A 17989-nucleotide genomic window follows, 5' to 3' on the forward strand; every position below is an offset into this window, starting at 1 on the left:
CATTGATACTCTTGCAGCATCTATAGTGATGCGTTCTTCGATATGACTCGACGTTAGATTTGAACGGGGTGAGATTGCACGGTTTATACAAGGAGGACAGAATCATGGATTCCCCTCAGAAGCGTCCCGACACATGATCGATGCAGGTAGTTCCTGGTCCCTTTTTCATTTGATAGGTATGTTTTAACAGAGCTAATTACTTGCTAAATCGGTGTTTAATATAAAATTAGATTCTAAGCCCCAGCACCTCCCCAGCACTACAGAAAAAAACTTGGGTAATAAGCGAGATCAGTAGAGAGTGGCAATGTTGCCACCTGCCGCATTATTTGTTTTCATTAGTTTAATACCCCAGCGCAGTAAAACCTGTCATGATCATATCTAATGTTTGATCGATTTTAAACTTGAAGTGTTTTTGCCTCTATGTACAGCTATACAGACTGAAGCGATGCCACGCTGTGCGTTCTCGATGAAGGGGAGAGTAGTCGTCCGTGCCGTCCTCTCTCTCTCTCTCTCTCTCTCTCTCCTTCCTACAGTCTGCCCATACAGGTGGCTGTTCTGCTTCACTTGCGATCGTCGATGGTTTTAATGAATTCCACTGCAGCAGTGAACTGCATCCACCAATAGCACTCCTCCCCACTCAGTCTGCTGGCGTAGAAATTACTGATGTACTGAATGGTGGACAGAAGGCAGGGAGGGTTTGCCTGGAGGGAGGGAGAGAACGAGCGAGAGGGGGGAATTAACATCTGACCACCCACATTGTGCATGCTTACACATTCAAGCGCACTTACAAGTTTCGAAAATCTGGTGTGGGTGTGTGCATAGCAAATGAAAATAGGTATGGGGTGGGGAAAACTGAAAAAACACTGCACAAAATAACAAAACTTACATGCATCAAGCAAACGAAATAACTCTAGCATTAGGATCAGAACATTAACTTTGTTTCTGAAGACTTGACAGGTTTTAACCTTGAAGCAAACTAGCATTCAAAAGTTTGTAACTTGTTTTTTTTTTTTTAAGAAATTAATACTTTTATTCAGCAAGGATGCATAAAATTGATCAAGAGCGACAGTAAAGAGATTTTTCTTTTCTAATAAAACCTGTTCTTTTTACATTTTTATTGTATTTTTGATCAAATAAATGCAGTCTTGTAGAGCATAAGAGAGACTTCTTTCAAAAACATTAAAAAAAAACGTACCAAACCCAAAACATTTGAACTGTAATGTCTATAAAATTAACTTCCAGAATAAACATTTCCTGATAATTTACTCACACCCATGTCATCCGAGATGTTCATGCCTTTCTTTCTTCAGTCGAAAAGAAATTAAGGTTTTTGAGGAAAACATTCCAGCATTGTTCTCCATATAATGGACTTCAATGGTGGCCAACGGGTTGAAGGTCCAAATTGCAGTTTCAGTGCAGCTTCAAAGGGCTCTACATGATCCAAGCCGAGGAATAAAGGTCTTATCTAGAGAAATTATCTGTAATTTTCTAAAAAAAAAAAAAAACAAGAAAAAATAAAAAATGTATATACTTTTTAACCACAAATGACATCTTGCACTAGCTTGACTTCACACATTACGTAGTCACGTTGGGAAGGTCAGGCATGACATAGACGGAAGTACCGACCCAGCGTTTACAAAGCGAATGTGCAAAGAAAGTCAAACACCCTTTACAAAAAAGGTCAAACAACGATGTCGGATGATTTTGAAGTTGGAGGAGAAAATGAGATGGAGTTACACCCTACTCTATCTTTCTGAACCAGAGTATACAGACGAAAGAGCTAACCGCACGTGACTTTTCCACTGTGATTACGTGATGCGTCCAGCTAGTGCTAGACCAGCATTTGTGGTTAAAAAGTATATAAATGTTAATTTTTTGTATTTTTGAAAATGACCTATTTTTTCGCTACATAAGACACTTATTCCTCGGCTGGGATTGTGTAGAACCCTTTGAAGCTGCACTGAAATTGCAATTTGGACCTTCAGCCCATTGGGTCCCATTATGTGTTGAAAAATCCTGGAATGTTTTCCTCAAAAACCTTAATTTCTTCGCAACTGAAGAAAGAAAGAAAGACATGAACATCTTGGATGACATAGGAGTGAGTCAATTATCAAGGATATTTGTATTCTGCAAGTGAACTAATCTTTTAAATAGAATAATCTACAACGGTTTCATTTTTAAAATGTAATTTGTAGCAGTGATGCACAATATATTGGTACCATATCAGCTACTGGCTAATATAGTGTTTGCTTGTTCTTTTAATTAATGTAATTTTTTTCAAAAATATTTTTAATTTATTGTATCAGTGGAAATAAAATTGTTCAGCTGGTTTTAAGCATCAGGGAGGCAAAAACAAAGGCATATTAGGCATCTTTTTAAAGGACAAAGCCATGGATCCTGCTCTCATGAAACTGCAAGTTGCTTGTATTTGAAAGGATATGCAGTTTTTCATTACGTCTTAAAGCTGCATAATAAAGTCATTATGTGTTGTGGATGTACTGTAGTTGTGATTACAGAACAAGCTGAATTTATTTAATGAACTTCTAAAGAGATATTTTTATTAAATACCAAAGAATATTTGATTACTTAGAAGACACCAATGCTTATGGGCCTTAGTGCCAACTATCAGAAATGATCATTTGTACTGTTACAGAACACACAACACACTTAACGCAATAATGAACATTAACACTCTAAGGTTGTCTCTTAACTCACTTTAATCAGGACAAAGACGAGCACAGGGACAAAGTCGTCAGCCCCGGGTACAGCGTCCTCATTGGCCAGGCTAAGCAGGTTCATAATTGTGGAGCACATGCGCAGGATACACTGTACTTTATCTCGTGGGGTCTTATAGGCGTTAATGGTCCTGATCTCAGCCTGTGCTGAGGGCCATGGTGCCTCCTTCAAATAGACCTGCATAGATTCACACACACAAAGATCAAATTGCTATTTTTCTGTCTTTGTTTCTTACTATATTTTGAGACATAGTGCAAACGGTTACCTCTGGGATCTGCAGAGCTTTGTGATTGGCCGTCACCACTTTGGACAGACGCTGAATGTGCTCCAGGAATAGCCTTGAATAAAGAAAACATACCATTAACCACTTATACTATTTTCTTGTGCAAATAAACAAGATCTCGCCCATCCCCATTTCAAATGGCTGTGCTTTTATCGTTTGCGATATACTGGTAAAAATTCTCCCCATGATAAGAATTAGTCTTCTCGTGATAACGATAAAACCTAGTTGTTGACATATTTCTGTTTTCGACCGTGTGGAGTGCCATGGCGGAAAGCAGACGTGAAACTGATGAGGAGTTTATAGACAAATGAGGAGCTGCCTCTACAATCTGGGACTGGTTTGGTCAAGGCTGTGCAGCGCTACAAAAAAAATCGGTCTGTGCAATGAATAAATGTACTACAGTAGCACGATATTTTATAGTATTCTATACAGTGATAAAGGCGAGTGATAAAAGTGATAAATTGATTAGCATTGCATTATAAATATACTTTATTCTCACAAAAATACCCAAGATGGCTTGAAGAACACAGATAAACCATATATTGTCATAATCATGTTTATTGTCTTCATGTTTGGTCAGTTTAAGCATTTCTATCTTTTAACTCAGCTACAGCGATAGATGGATGTCTTTATATATATATACAGTGGGTACGGAAAGTATTCAGACCCCCTTAAATTTTTCACTCTTTGTTATATTGCAGCCATTTGCTAAAATCATTTAAGTTAATTTTTTTTTCCTCATTAATGTACACACAGCACCCCATATTGACAGAAAAACACAGAATTGTTGACATTTTTGCAGATTTATTAAAAAAGAAAAACTGAAATATCACATGGTCCTAAGTATTCAGACCCTTTGCTGTGACACTCATATATTTAACTCAGGGGCTGTCCATTTCTTCTGATCATCCTTGAGATGGTTCTACACCTTCATTTGAGTCAAGCTGTGTTTGATTATACAGATTGGACTTGATTAGGAAAGCCACACACCTGTCTATATAAGACCTTACAGCTCACAGTGCATGTCAGAGCAAATGAGAATCATGAGGTCAAAGGAACTGCCTGAAGAGCTCAGAGACTGAATTGTGGCAAGGCACAGATCTGGCCAAGATTACAAAAAAAATTCTGCTGCACTTAAGGTTCTATATATATATATATATATATAGCTAGCTGATGTCTTCTTTGTCCATATTAGGGATTTCCTGGAACGTCATAAGTTCTATTACTGTGATGCATATGAGGAGTTTCTGCGCGAGGGCAGTAAAAATAGGAAAGATAATACTTCTCTCTAAACAAACAGGAGTTTTTTTGAATATGAATATGAATTATCGTCATTGATATTTTTATCGCAATAAATACAAGAAAATATTGTGATATAGTCCATATTGCCCATCCCTAATTTTTTTTTTTTTTTTATATTTAGTGTTTAATATGCAGGCATAAACATGATTCTGTACTAATGAGATTTCATTGTGGGCGGGGCCATCCAGTGCAATGCGATAAAGACAGAAACCATTTGACTGACAAAATGTCAGACAGATTAGTATAGAGGAGGTTGCTTAATGCATCACATCTGGTTTAGACACTATGTGGAAATTAACAGGAATAAGGAAGAAGGTTTTATGAGTTTCCTCACTCGTCTCTGTGGATGTCCCCATCCTGATTGGGGTAGAATGCCAGTTTGAAGATGCGGTTCATGACGCTGCGTTCGATGGCCATCTGGGCATCCTGGAGCTGCTCTTCACTGGCGTACTGCCAGATGGCATCATGGGCCATGGCTCCATACAGGTAACGCAGAAAATCCTCCACGGCTGCCGTCTTATCATCAGATGCTGTGCAGCCCTGAAATGCTGCAGAACCACAGAGAGAGTCAGACTTAAATGCAGGGATCTCACGCTATCATTTCATACAACGACTCAAATTTAGATGAACTAAATGTACGCATGGTTATTTTATTTTGCACTAAGAAAATATTTAATTTTTTCGACCAGCAGCAGCTACTCCAGACACTTTATTTTGCCTGTCTATGTGAAATAAAATTATACAAATATCGTACGTGCAAATTTACTGCCAAGTATTTTAGTGCTTTTTTTAATAGTGTTATTTAGCAAGGATATGCTAAATTGATCAAAAGTGACAGTAAATCCATGTATAATGTTACAAAATATTTATATTTCAAGTAAAACCTGTTCATTTGAATTCTCTATTCATCAAAGATCTCTGAAAAAAATACATGACTTTTATTGAGTATTCATGACTATACTCCGAAAAGGGCCAATCGTGCATAAATAACTATACAATTAGTATCTGTAAAACATGTATTTTTGTAACTGTTGAACTGGCCCCACGGAGAACTCCAGCTGGCTAGTGACCACCAAGTAATTAAAGTTTGAGACTCTAATGAGACAAACATCCACCTCTGCCCTGAGAATGACTCAAACACACTGGATTTTTCAGGATTCGGCAATCGACACCAAACGAGCGAGCATAATCATTTCACATATTCATAGAGGTGCATACAGACCTTTGATGAAGTCAAGCATCTTTGACTCCATGTGTTCAAGGAGCAGTCGGACACAGACGGTGGTAAAGTAGCGGTTAGCCACTTCTTTATCTCTCAACACTCTCTGCAGGAGTCGCTCCAGATGAGCCTGAGATGTCTGCAGGCCTTGCCTGCACCGCGTCAGATAGGCAATGTATGGAGCCCGTTTCCTAGTGCACAAAACCATCACAGCATGGAGTCATGCCCAAAAATATGTCAACACAATCTTTTATTAAATGGTGATTCAAAGTTGTGTGTGAGAGAAGTGAGTAAAAGAGAGAAACAATGTGACCAAGTTAGTGAGACATTAAGAGAGAGAGAAAGATAGAGAGGGAGAAAATAAAAGAGTAATGTGTGTACTTGTAGTCCTCTGCCATGGCAGTGAGCAGTTTTCTGCAGGTGCGGGGGTCGAGGTGGCTGACGCAGCGCGTAGTCTCCTGGATCTGAGCCATCTGGTTCTTATCCTGCAGGTTAATGGCCTCCGCCAGCTGCACCTTCAGAAAGCACACAATCTCGTTGTCTGAGGAGAGAGAGGAGACAGGGGCCAGACATAAATGCACAGTGTTTTGAACCTCAAAACCTGTGGAACAGCTACTTTCACCCCATGTGTACAGAGCTACGAAAACTTTAGTTCAGATGAAGGTTCCTTTTAAACAGGACTGCACCCTAGCATAAAAAAAATAAAAATAAAATAATAATAATAACCCTTGTGGTACCCTCTCCGCTCCTTGCTCGTCTTTTTCTGGCTTGTCCCGCTTTCGGAGTCCTGCGATCGGCACTGCAAAAATTAACAGAAGTAGTTATTCTCACAAAAATCGCACAACGCTGCAGCCGTGCTCCTACAAGGCAAACCTCAAGACACGGACCCTCTCCAGTCCACTGTACCAAATGGACGAACATGCTTTGAATGTATTTGCTCCACACAGCCACTACCAAATATTCAGTAATGGGGAACTAAAACAGGAAGCATGTCACTACTAAGTGCAAACACACAGATGTGGGCCTCTGTGCTGCAGAATGCCATGTGTATGTGCAAAAAAAAAAAAACAGATGAGACTGTCTTTATATGACAAGTCTATGAAAATTGAGGTTCTGATACCAAAATTTCAATAGTTAACAAGGACAGCAAAATGTCTCGACTCTCAACACTAATTTTGATTCCACAACAAAAAGTAATATGCAAGTAAACAAGCTTGTTCTTTTAATTAAATAAAAAAAAAAGTTTACATACATTTTTATTATTCATTTTAATTTTGACTTGACACCAAAGTAGGTAGTATTTTTAAGTAGTTTTTGTATCCCTACAGCAAATTATGCATCTTTTTCAAGTGCATTTGAGCAAAATCCTTTTATAGAGTTCAACCAGCAACCACTACAAAATAAATTATGGAAATCCAAGATGGCTGCATGAATGAAAAGATGAAGCTTGACTGTGTTGCGTCACAGCTCTAGCCGTCACACAGTGGTGAAGAGAAGTCTACACGAGCTAGCAAATATTCGGGCTGCTAGTGTACAGCACTAAACTGAGTGGGAGAGTGCTTGAAGAGTGGGTTACCTGGGAGTTCACCCTCTGCTGTCCAATAGAGCACTGTGTGAGGAACACAGACAGCAACAGACAGGGTTGGGCTTCACACACAAACTTTTCGCCCGAGCCATGCTAAATGCTAATTGCTAATGAGACTTAGAATGTTAGACTGATTTGAGTTGCATTTGGGAGTTTGGCTGTCCAAAAGTTGTTGTTTTTTTGTTTAGTTTTTTTTTTGGAAAGAAATGTATACTTTTAATCAGCAAGGATGCATTAAATTGATCATACGTGACAGTAAAACAATTTATAATGTTACAATAGATTTCCATTTTTCAAATAAATGCTGTTCTTTTGAACATTAAATTCATCGAAGAATTGTAAAAAACAAAAATAGTATAAAATAGAATATATATTTTATACCCCACACATTTAAACGTACATGGTAATTCCATTCAAAACATCTTTCCTGTAAAATGATCAAACATCTAAAAGAAAAGAACATTCAATAGAAAACCCTTGATTTTTAAAATGAATATTTGTGTTCTTAAAGATGAAAATCAGAAAGACAAATTCTTCTCCAATTCACAAATGCAATAATCCAAATACACATTTAAAGTTTTGCGCATTCAAATTTTGCACACTTATAAAGTAGGGATGCACATTACAGCAGTGACCATATCAGTATTAGTCAATATTAATGTTTTTAATTGTATTGACATCATTCCAATTGAACCAATAACAGAAGCAGATACTATCAGCACTTTTCCCCTAATCAAAAAGAATGCTTTTTTTCTATACCAGCTATTTCCATATTTAAATGCAATTTTCTAGCCACTGACCACTGATCCACAGGATGAAAGCAGACATGTATCCATTAAAAAACCTTCAGGAAATAAGAGTTGGGCTTCTCACCTTTAGGAATGGCAGGAACAAAGCGCTTCTTCCACCAGGGTCTGTTCCTATCAGACTTCTCATCATCGCTATCCTTTCTGTCCTCAGACTGCACACATACAAAAACATGATTATTTAAAGTAGTTGTTCACTCAAACATTTACATTCTGCCAATTACTTGACCTCAAGTAACTCAAACCCTGAATGAAGAAAAAGTTTTTTAAATTTAAGTTTAAATTTATGCAACAGTTGAATTTTGAGAATTTTTTTCCAGAAATTAAAATTTTACATTGAGGAAGATTTTTTTCTACTAATTTAATTTTAATAATTCGATTTTTGAAAGAAAGAAAACGTAAACTGATCAAAAGTAGCATAAAAGAATTTATACTCTTACAAAAGATATCGAATTTAAAAATATGCTGTTCTTTTTTAACTTTAAATTGATAAAAAAAAAAAAATCCTGGTTTCCACAAAAATATTAAGTAGCACAACTGTTTTCAATATTTATAATATATAATATATAATAATAAGAAATATTTCTTGAGCAGCAAATCAGCATATTAGAATGATTACTGATGGATCATGTGACACTGCAGCCTGGAGTAATGGCTGCTAAAAATTCAGCTTTGCATCACAGGAATAAATTACACTTTAAAATATAATAAAATAAAAAAACAGTTATTTTATATAGTATAATATTGATGCTGTAATGCAAATATAGATAAATAATACTGATTACACAAAACCATCTTTCTCACCTCTCCTTTGAGAGAATCCTTGCTGGGAGAAGAGGTGGGTCCTGTGGAATAAGCCCCAGCCGGGTCTCTCTCCTCCACCATGGTCCTGCGGTTCAGTCCGGGATCACTGTTGGGTCTGCGCCCAGCAGACACCACATCTGTGCTGCGGCTCCTGACCAGCCTTTCAGGGTAAGAGTGCCTCTGTTTGGGATGCTCCAGGTCACTCTGCACCAAGTGGGGGGCGAAGAGGGGTGGACGAGGCTCCTGGTAGCCCATAATGCTGGCCTCTGGAATAGGCGGGTCAGGGGGAGGGTGAGGGGGCCGGGGATAGTGCACCTTGGGCCGCACGATGGTGCCAGTGGTTGAACCTGCAAAGACATTTGACCCAAATTTAGAGGGTCTTTGCTTTTGTATTTAATCATGTCACTGGCTAAACTCTATACCTGTGAGAAAAATGTTTTTGCAAATTGAAATTTGCAACATAACCTCCAGTTTTTGATAAACAAAACTAGAGCCAGGGTCGTGACATGACTTCTGTTTAACTGGCATTCATAAAAAAGGTTGCATGCGCACTGTCAGCAGGAGTGTTTGTGTGTGTGTGTGTGTGTGCGCGAGAGAGCTTGGGAGAGCTGTCAGAGTCAGACAGACCTCAGGTGAAAGTAGGCCACCTGTTCCAAGGGTACAGCATCTCTGCTGTGTGCGTTCCAATGCCAGCCCTGTGCCACTAGCTCAGTGGGGACGGGCCGCTGAGCCAAAACGCCTGCAGTGAGGTCTAGCAACCTGTCATCCCCTCACCTTGCCCCACACACATTCTCACAATGTCTCTCCAACACATTTATACAACTTTCCATTGTAGATTTGTAGGCTTTGACAAACACATATCAAATTTAGCCTTTGAACAGCAATATAATAAAACCCCCTATTCTACTAGAATGGGCCATGGATAGAAATCTGGCAAGTGCTTGCTTTATTTCATAGCTGTTTAATGGGTTTTTGTCATTAGGTACATTAATGGCACTCCTTTTTAGCTCTTACATGTGAAAGTACTGCATTCTACAGCAGTGCATGCTGGGAAGTGACATTACCTTCTCCAGAGGAGAGGGGATCGAACATGGCCAGCAGTGAATCTGCTTGAGAGGGTGCACAGGATAGACTGTGAGCTCCTAGAGAGGTGGAACAATGGGGGGTGCATAAAGGGATAACATAAATGAGTGACAAAGGACATGTTAGTCCCACACCAGAAATCCCAAGAAACATATTCAACAGCTGTGCAGGATAAGAATTAATAATAATTAAAAAAAAACATTATGTCTGAAGATAAAACGTTTGACATACTCCTTTATAGATGTGTTTAAGACCCTAACAAAACTTAAAGATGCACCAAGTTATTATATGTTTAGCTGGCTCTTATCACCTTTAAACAACTGATATGTCAGCATTATGCATTATGCTGTCTGCTACCCTCCGCTAAGAGCCAGTGATTATATAAAATGTCATGGCCATTGGCCAATAACATTAGCCATTTTTTGTTTTTGAAAGAAGTCTCTAATGCTCACCAAGGGTGCATTTATTTGTTCAAAATATAGTAAAACAGTAATGTTATCAATATAAAATAACTGTTCCCTAAGTCTTTATTTACTTTTGATCTATTTAATCAATCCTTAAATGGATTTAAATGGATTTCCATCCAATTGAATCATTTCCCAGCAAAGGATAACAGCCATGATAACCACCTTGACGTCTTGACAGCCACAGTGAGGCTCTACTTGTGTTATATATTTACATCTTAAGGAGTAAAACTTTCTTAGTGCATCTCTGAGTACAAAGCACAGTGTGTGAGTGAGTGTGTGTACGTGTTCCTAATCAGTCACTTGATTGTGTGTTTGTACCATGAGCAGAGTCCTCTCCATCTGGGCTGGTCACGGAGTCTTTGCCTCCAAAATCTGAGCTGCACTCTGAGCGTAGGTCTTCAATCTTATTGGGAATGTCCTCTGATGTGGCACTGATGCCTGCACAAACAATATGTAACAAATCAGCAAAGCCTCCAATTATAAATCACAGAAGGAAATATATTACCTATGAAGCTGTGAAGTAGTTTGAGGAAACTTTGGCATGACATACTACCTCTAAAACAAGAAACAAATGACAAAAAAACACTTTGTTCTGCTGCCTTAGCAAAACGAGCTTACAGTTTGACTGTGCATATATCTCTCAGATCTCCAGAATAGTTCAGAGAGTAAGCAAAAGTCTAGCGTGTAAGTGATGGAGTGGTGGCCATGTTGAACAGTCAATCTCATTTCAAGCTCTTCATGGCAGCGGGGAAACCATGACAATGCTCCCTTGAGCACACAAAGAGGTCAGGAGAATCCCCAGGGAGGTCAGAGTAGGTGAACGAGAGATGGAAGCGGCAAGATTGAACGAAGGAGAAAGGAAAGGCGATCTATCTGCCAAAGTCCTCAGGGAAAACTCCCCACAAGCAGTCTTTCGGGAGTTTGCCGTTGTCTTACATAGCTATTTGTCTTTATCAGCATGTCAGGGAAGAAGAGTCGCTGAATAAAGAACTCAGCAAGGCAGAGCATAACATTCAAATGTGACAAGCAAGATGTTAAAACCTTTGGATTGTTGAATTCTGCAAGTTCATGTTTGCACAATTCTGCGATTCCAGATTGACAGCGGTTGCTCATTTGAACGCATTTAGACAATTAGGCTTTTGTGTATGTGTTACCTGAAACGACACTGAGTCCCGGGGTGCTGGGCCGGGAGCTGACCTCTCTGACCTCGGTGTCATCTGAAGTGCTACCCACACCTGAGCAGCTCTCCAGCTCCTGCAGTCGTTCTTCCTGCTTCAGGTCTGCAGCTTCTGCAACACAGATTCATTAACTCTAGAAAACGGCGTACCCTCACACACAAAAATACACCCAGGGTATCGCCGTGGAGGGCTCTCATTTATGTGATCATTTGTAATAATGCAGGTCTCAATTGGTCTTCGGAGTCCACTTTTCCACTGCCTAGAACTGAAACAAACCCCAGCAAAGGAAAAAAACAATCACTTATTCTCTCTTTCTAGTGTTTGTGATGCAAAACGGGCAGGGAGACAAGTCCACACACAGACTGCCGTATGCCTGCTACTGGCACACTCTGGTTTTACATTATTTCTGATTCATAACATAGTCAACCCTGTTTACAGGAATATCATTAGGGTTGTCAAAACAACCAAATTTCAGTAATGGATACCAAAATCATTGAAATTTTTAAATTCCTGATACAACAACAAAAACTTAATATGCTACTGAACACACTGGTTTAATTAAAAAGTTAAATGCTAATTATCCAAATGAACTAAAACAATGGAATATGTTATTAAAATGTTTATTCAAGTAAATGGTCAGTAATAAAGAAAAAGAACAGTGAGTGATGTCAATTAAAATAGTATTATTAGTTATTATTATTATTATTATTAAGGCTGCATTGAGACTTTAAAGGTGACATCAGACGCCCATTTTTCACAAGCAGGTATGATTCTTTATTGTCTTCATGAAATGTCTGTAACATACTTTGGTTAAAATTCCTCAGTGGTCGTGTAAAACAACACCCTTTTTACCTTGTCAAAAAAAGCCCCGTTCACAGTGACCCCTTTCGGTGCATGTCTCTTTAAATGCTAATGAGCTCTGCTCACCCCGCCCCTCTCTTCCATGAAAGAGCAAAGGCGATTTGCAAATAATCATAAGAAATATAAAGTGCGGGTCTTACTTCTTCTGAAGGTGCAGCTGGATCACGTACAGTGGGTACTGATCCATCCTTGAGTTTTAACTTTTTAGCAAAATCTGCATTGAATTGTCCCTCGTTCAGAAAGCAGTCTGGAGTAAAATGACACAGGCCCAATCCCAATTCTATTTTATACCCCTTCCCCTTCCCCATGTCCCTTGAAACAGAGTGTGGTGGTGTAGGGGTGAAAATATTCCCCTAAGTATTGGGACACCACTACTATGCCATCACACGTCATCATACGTCGTCCAGCTCCTACAATACACACACCTGTACTGCATGCTGATGTGCATTAGAGCCTTTAATTATCGTTCTATATTAATTTGCTGCTTACACACACACACACACACACACACATATATATATCGGAGATCGCACAGCTCACACATCTAGGAGCAAAGAAACTTGTCAACGCTGCCCCATAACTTTTATTAATAATAGTTTAAATACTGAATCGCTACATTATATTTTCCAGCAACGAGAGGATAAAATCGCTGTTTTTTGAAGTAAACTCACTCTAAAAAGAGAAACGCACAGACGCGCATACACGCAACTTTCATCTCTCTCTCTCTCTCTCTCTCTCTCTCTCTCTCTCTCTCTCTCTCGAATTGGCAATATTTGAGAAAAGGGTTTAGCGATTTCTAATTATTGGGGGGAATAGCCCCCCCTCAATGTCTACGGTGGTTATCGCCCTGATCAGACATGAAAATATGTTGTGGCACAATCGTGCAGTCTATAATGATATGACGTTAGTTAGCAAATATTAGCGATTTTTTGCAAATATTTCTCTGAGTAACATGACCGTAAATATGAACTCACGATTGAATGTAACATAAAACATATGATTACTTTTCGTTAAAATCTTTATTAATGCCAAATATGCTTACATTTATGTGTCTTTTTGTTCACTTGGGCAGCCATGTTGCCCCTGAAGCCGGTTTACGCCGAGATAATTCATACCCCTTCGTTTGAAGTGTGATCCCGAAAAATCTTTGTTTGAAGGGCTATCTGGCCCTTCCCCTTACCCCTCCAACCAAAAGAGAATTGAGACACCCCTACCCCTTCACGTGAATGCGCGAAACGGAGGGGTAGGGGAAAGGGGAAGGGCTAAGGGGTAGAATTGGGATTGGGCCATAGACACATTAAGTTAGATCAGGGGGGTGCATTCCCTTCAAAAACAAAAGTAATACACTGCGTCTTCAGTGGCTCAGATGTCAGGAGTAAATGACCACTGCTATGTTCATTCTTACATCCAACAACAAAACACCTCAATCGCTTAGGAGTCATTCTTGTCTACATCTGCTCCGGCGTTGAAAAACAATGGCGGACAGTTTACAGCTCACTCAGGACGGGTCTATGCTAAAACGGCAGTGTCCGTCAACAGTCTTGGGAGGGGCCTGTGCAAAGTGACGTCACTTTGCCAATAATCTGTGAACGGCTTGCTCTGAGAAAGTGCTTATGACTCATGGGGATTTAAAAACAAGTGCTGGGTGGATTGTTATCATTATAGGGTGGCTGTGTACACACTGCCAACACACATTTAAGTTCAAACACCATGTAAAAGTGAATTTTGCACCCATTAAGTCCCAAAGCACAGATCCAATGCTTTAATACAAATGTTTTCTTTATTTGCTTTTTTATATATATATATATCAATCACCTGAGTCACTCGGCAGAACCTCCACGCTCCACGCCTCACTCGCCGTCTCAGAGATGGTAGAACCGTACGGGTCCAGAAGCACCGGCAGACACAGCATGCTGCACAATGCGTTCTCTGCAGCAGCCCCTGAGGAGAACACGCATAAGAAACACATGGGTATGAGGCGTCTATGATCTAAAGCAGCAGGTAGGCGGACTGCAACAGGAATGGCCAAAGGTTAATTGCTGCCTCCCTCCTCACACAAAGACCAAGACACGCACACACAGTATCATCAGGGTTGTGACTTTGAGGTGTGGATCGAGCCGAGCATCACTCATAACCTCATTACTCTCTCAACCAGCATCCCACACAACGCCTCCTCTCTCTGCAACACTCTCAACAGGAGTTAACGCCTAACAAGGCAGAAGAATGGAGATGGGGAGCAGGAAAGGGAGGGGGAGAATGAACAGCTAGCATGTCGGGGTGGGGGGGGTGTTTGCATGTGTGCGGGGGCGTTTGATGGTTGGGCGGAAGCGGAGATCATGAGCGCTCTGTATGAAGCTCTCCACAGGTCACGTCTACCCACATACGCACGCGCACAAGGGCAGGTTTGGTGGGCCTGCAGGAGAGCTTTCCCCCGCTGGCCCTGTTTACAGTGAGTGAGGCAGGGGCTCTGGGCCGCCCGTCTTTCAGGTGCATGATTAAATGAGTGGCACCCGCAGTAGTGAAACAATTAGAATTTCTGCCTCATTATCATGGTAATCTTATCAGTGGGATAATGAGGTATTAATGGATATTTAATGTGTATCTCATAACCCAATCCCTCGGAGAAAACACATAAGGAAATCGCTGTAAATTCACTTAATGATGGAAAAGTCCCCCAACGCCATATTCCGAGGAATGAAAAATGGAGGATGCAAATGAGAAGGAACCAAGGTCAATAAGACTGCAGGGACTGTGTGAATGTCAGAAAGAGGGAGGCGAGAAAGAGAGAGAGCATGGAAGATGAGGGAACAGAGTGAAAAGAAGGGGTGGAGGGAGCAAGACTGACTGAAAGACATGGAGGGAAGGATGGAATGTGATGGGATGAAATGAGAAGCAGTTTTAGGTTGTTCTGCACATCACTCTGTTCCTGTACAGAAATTTTACAAACACTGGACATTTTTCAGTCAATAAGCCTAACCCTATAGTTTTGTCTCAATTCAGGAAAGCATCACTTAAAGACAATTTATTTAGCCAAGACTGGGAGTTGGAACAAATAAATTACCCTATATTTTGGAAACTGGCTTCAGATTTTGTCTTTATTGACAAATTATACAGTACTTTATTGCAATTATACAACAGTAATCTGATTTGAAAGAATAAAACAATTTATAGAAAATTGTTCCATTTTACCATAATAATAGCAATAATATACAGTTTTAAGTTTATCACTATTCAATATATTTTTATATATATACACATACATACATGTATAAGTATGTGTGTGTATGTGTATATATAAATATACATATATATATAAACTAGTTAATATTATTATTATAACAACAACATGTAACAATTTTTTAAAAAATTGCTAAAATGACAAATAATTTGTATATAAAAATATAATTATAGAATAGAATAACAGTAAAAGAATCCAGAGAAGTGCACCTTTTCAGCAAACCACAAGGTGGCAGTAATGGGTTAGCAATGCCAAAAGGAACCTTTTCTCACGTGTAATTTGTCACACTTATCAAATGTGTAATTTGCACTTGAATCCAAAACAAAATGTTAGGAATCCAAGATCAAAATCAACTCTAAAACTAAAACTTCAATTGCAAAGAGAGAAAAACTACCGTTTATGGTTATATGAACTTTATACAATCTATAGGAAACTAACGCACTATAAAGTACATAGCCGTATGACTGCAGCCATGACTGCAAGATTTGCAGAAATACACTCTTACCTGCTATCTCCTGCAGTCGGTCCTCATCCATGTTGGGATCAAAGTCACTGCCCAGGACGTCAGTGCTCCAAGTCTCACTGACAGTCTCAGAAATGTCTCGGTCTTCTGTTAGTCCCATCATGTCCCGAATCTCGAATTTACGCAGCTTATCGTCCAAATTATCCTGTGTAGTGGCTAAATAAAGAACAAATCAGAGTAATGATCAAGCTACACCACTCTAACAAAAAAAAAAATTCTACAAGAAATCATATTTAATTTGTTGCTGGAGTCACCTTGTTCATGTTCCAGTAGCTGCAAGGCCTCTGCACCATTGCTACCAGACGGCCCTGGTCCTCCTTCTGACACAGACTCTACCTCCAAGTCCAAAGAAGAAACTGAATTGGAGCGGTTAGAAGGCCCTGCAGACAGACCACATTTATTCATATTAACTAATGTACTACTACTGTATTTAGTTACTTTGGTGATGTGTTTAGCCAACAGAACACTTACTGCAACAACAGTCAACTAAACAAAACAAAACCGTTTCTGTCCATGTCTGGGTGGGTTGTGTGAAAATAAAAATTAAAAATACAAAATAAAATAAAATATATATATATAAAAAAAACTATAATAATAAGAGAAATAAACTACCAATCTTTTACATCTCAATTTATTACAAAAGGTAATAATGGAAAAGAATATGTCAGGTGGATATGGAAGAGTTTATGTACAACAGAGTCATCTGCTGGTTGTCTGGTGAAAACACACCCTCAGAAATGCCCTCCAGGTTGTCACTGCAGAGTGAGAAGCGCAGCGTTTTGTCAGGTTTGCCGTGCAGTTTGGTGTCATCAACAGGGGCGTCTCCTTGTCCACCATCTCCAAGATGCAGAGTCAGAACCTACATACAGACACAGCAGTCTCTTACCAATATCACTATACTAGTCACAGTGGGGAAAATATTTATTTGATCCCCTGCTGATTTTATACGTTTGCCCACAATTTGGTCTGTAATTTTTATGGTAGGTTTATCTTAACGTAAAGAGACAGAATATCAACCAAAAAAATCCAGAAAAACACATTATATAAAGGTTAGAAATTGATTTGCATTTCAGTGAGTGAAATAAGTATTTGATCCCCAAACAAAACATAACTTAGTACTTGGTGCAGAAACCCTTGTTGGCAAGCACAGAGGTAAGACGTTTCTTGTAGTTGGTCACCAGGTTTGCACACATCTCAGGAGGGATTTTGGTCCACTCCTCTTTACAGATCCTCTCTAAATCCTTAAGGATTATTGGCTTTTCAGCTCCCTCCACAGATTTTCTATAGGACTGAGGTCTGGAGACTGGCTAGGCCACACCATGACCTTAATGTGCTTCTTCTTGAGCCACTCCTATGTTGCCTTGACAGTATGGCGGTATGTTTTGGGTCATTATAATCCTTGAAGACTTATCCAAGACCCATCTTCAATGTTCTGGCTGAGGGAAGGAGGTTCTCGTCCAAGATTTTACAGTACATGGCCCCGTCCATTTGCCCCTCAATGCAGTGAAGTCGTCCTGTACCCTTAGCAGAAAAACAGACCCAAAGCATAATGTTTCCACTTCCGTGTTTGACTGTAGGGATGGTGTTCATGGGGTCATAGTCAGCATTTCTCTCCCTCCAAACACGGCGAGTCGAGTTAATGCCAAAGAGCTCAATTTTGGTCTCATCTGACCACAGCACTTTCTCCCAAGCCTTCTCTGAATCATTTAGATGCTCTCTGGCAAACTTTAAACGGGCCTGTACATGTGCCTTCTTGAGCAGGGGGACCTTGCGGGTGCTGCAGGATTTCAGTCCATTAGTGGCATAGTGTGTTACCAATTGTGGTCCCAACTGCCTTAAGATGATTAACAAGCTACTCCCGTGTAATTCGGGGCTGATCCCTCACCTTTCTCATGATCATCCTT

The 17989-nt window shown here is 39.7% G+C and overlaps 1 protein-coding gene across 1 annotated transcript in view; it reads right to left on the reverse strand.

Moving 5' to 3' along the window:
* Positions 1-421: 421 nt before the first annotated feature.
* The window catches only part of LOC107555093 (GTPase-activating protein and VPS9 domain-containing protein 1-like), a 46950-nt gene continuing 29382 nt past the window's right edge, over positions 422-17989 (reverse strand). The window contains exons 9-25 of the mRNA XM_016237786.1: positions 16815-16944; positions 16340-16465; positions 16068-16241; positions 14140-14265; positions 11440-11574; positions 10604-10723; positions 9800-9877; positions 8736-9082; positions 7999-8086; positions 7117-7149; positions 6267-6339; positions 5922-6152; positions 5544-5731; positions 4656-4869; positions 3002-3074; positions 2716-2913; positions 422-701 (exon numbers count right to left, since the gene is read on the reverse strand). Of these exons, the coding sequence (XP_016093272.1) occupies positions 561-701; positions 2716-2913; positions 3002-3074; positions 4656-4869; positions 5544-5731; positions 5922-6152; positions 6267-6339; positions 7117-7149; positions 7999-8086; positions 8736-9082; positions 9800-9877; positions 10604-10723; positions 11440-11574; positions 14140-14265; positions 16068-16241; positions 16340-16465; positions 16815-16944 (2475 nt within the window). The 3' untranslated portion in view covers positions 422-560. The remainder of the gene's footprint in view (positions 702-2715; positions 2914-3001; positions 3075-4655; positions 4870-5543; positions 5732-5921; positions 6153-6266; positions 6340-7116; positions 7150-7998; positions 8087-8735; positions 9083-9799; positions 9878-10603; positions 10724-11439; positions 11575-14139; positions 14266-16067; positions 16242-16339; positions 16466-16814; positions 16945-17989) is intronic.

Source organism: Sinocyclocheilus grahami, unplaced genomic scaffold (genome assembly GCF_001515645.1).
Source record: "Sinocyclocheilus grahami isolate Dianchi unplaced genomic scaffold, SAMN03320097.WGS_v1.1 scaffold525.1, whole genome shotgun sequence".
Lineage (NCBI taxonomy): Eukaryota > Metazoa > Chordata > Actinopteri > Cypriniformes > Cyprinidae > Sinocyclocheilus > Sinocyclocheilus grahami.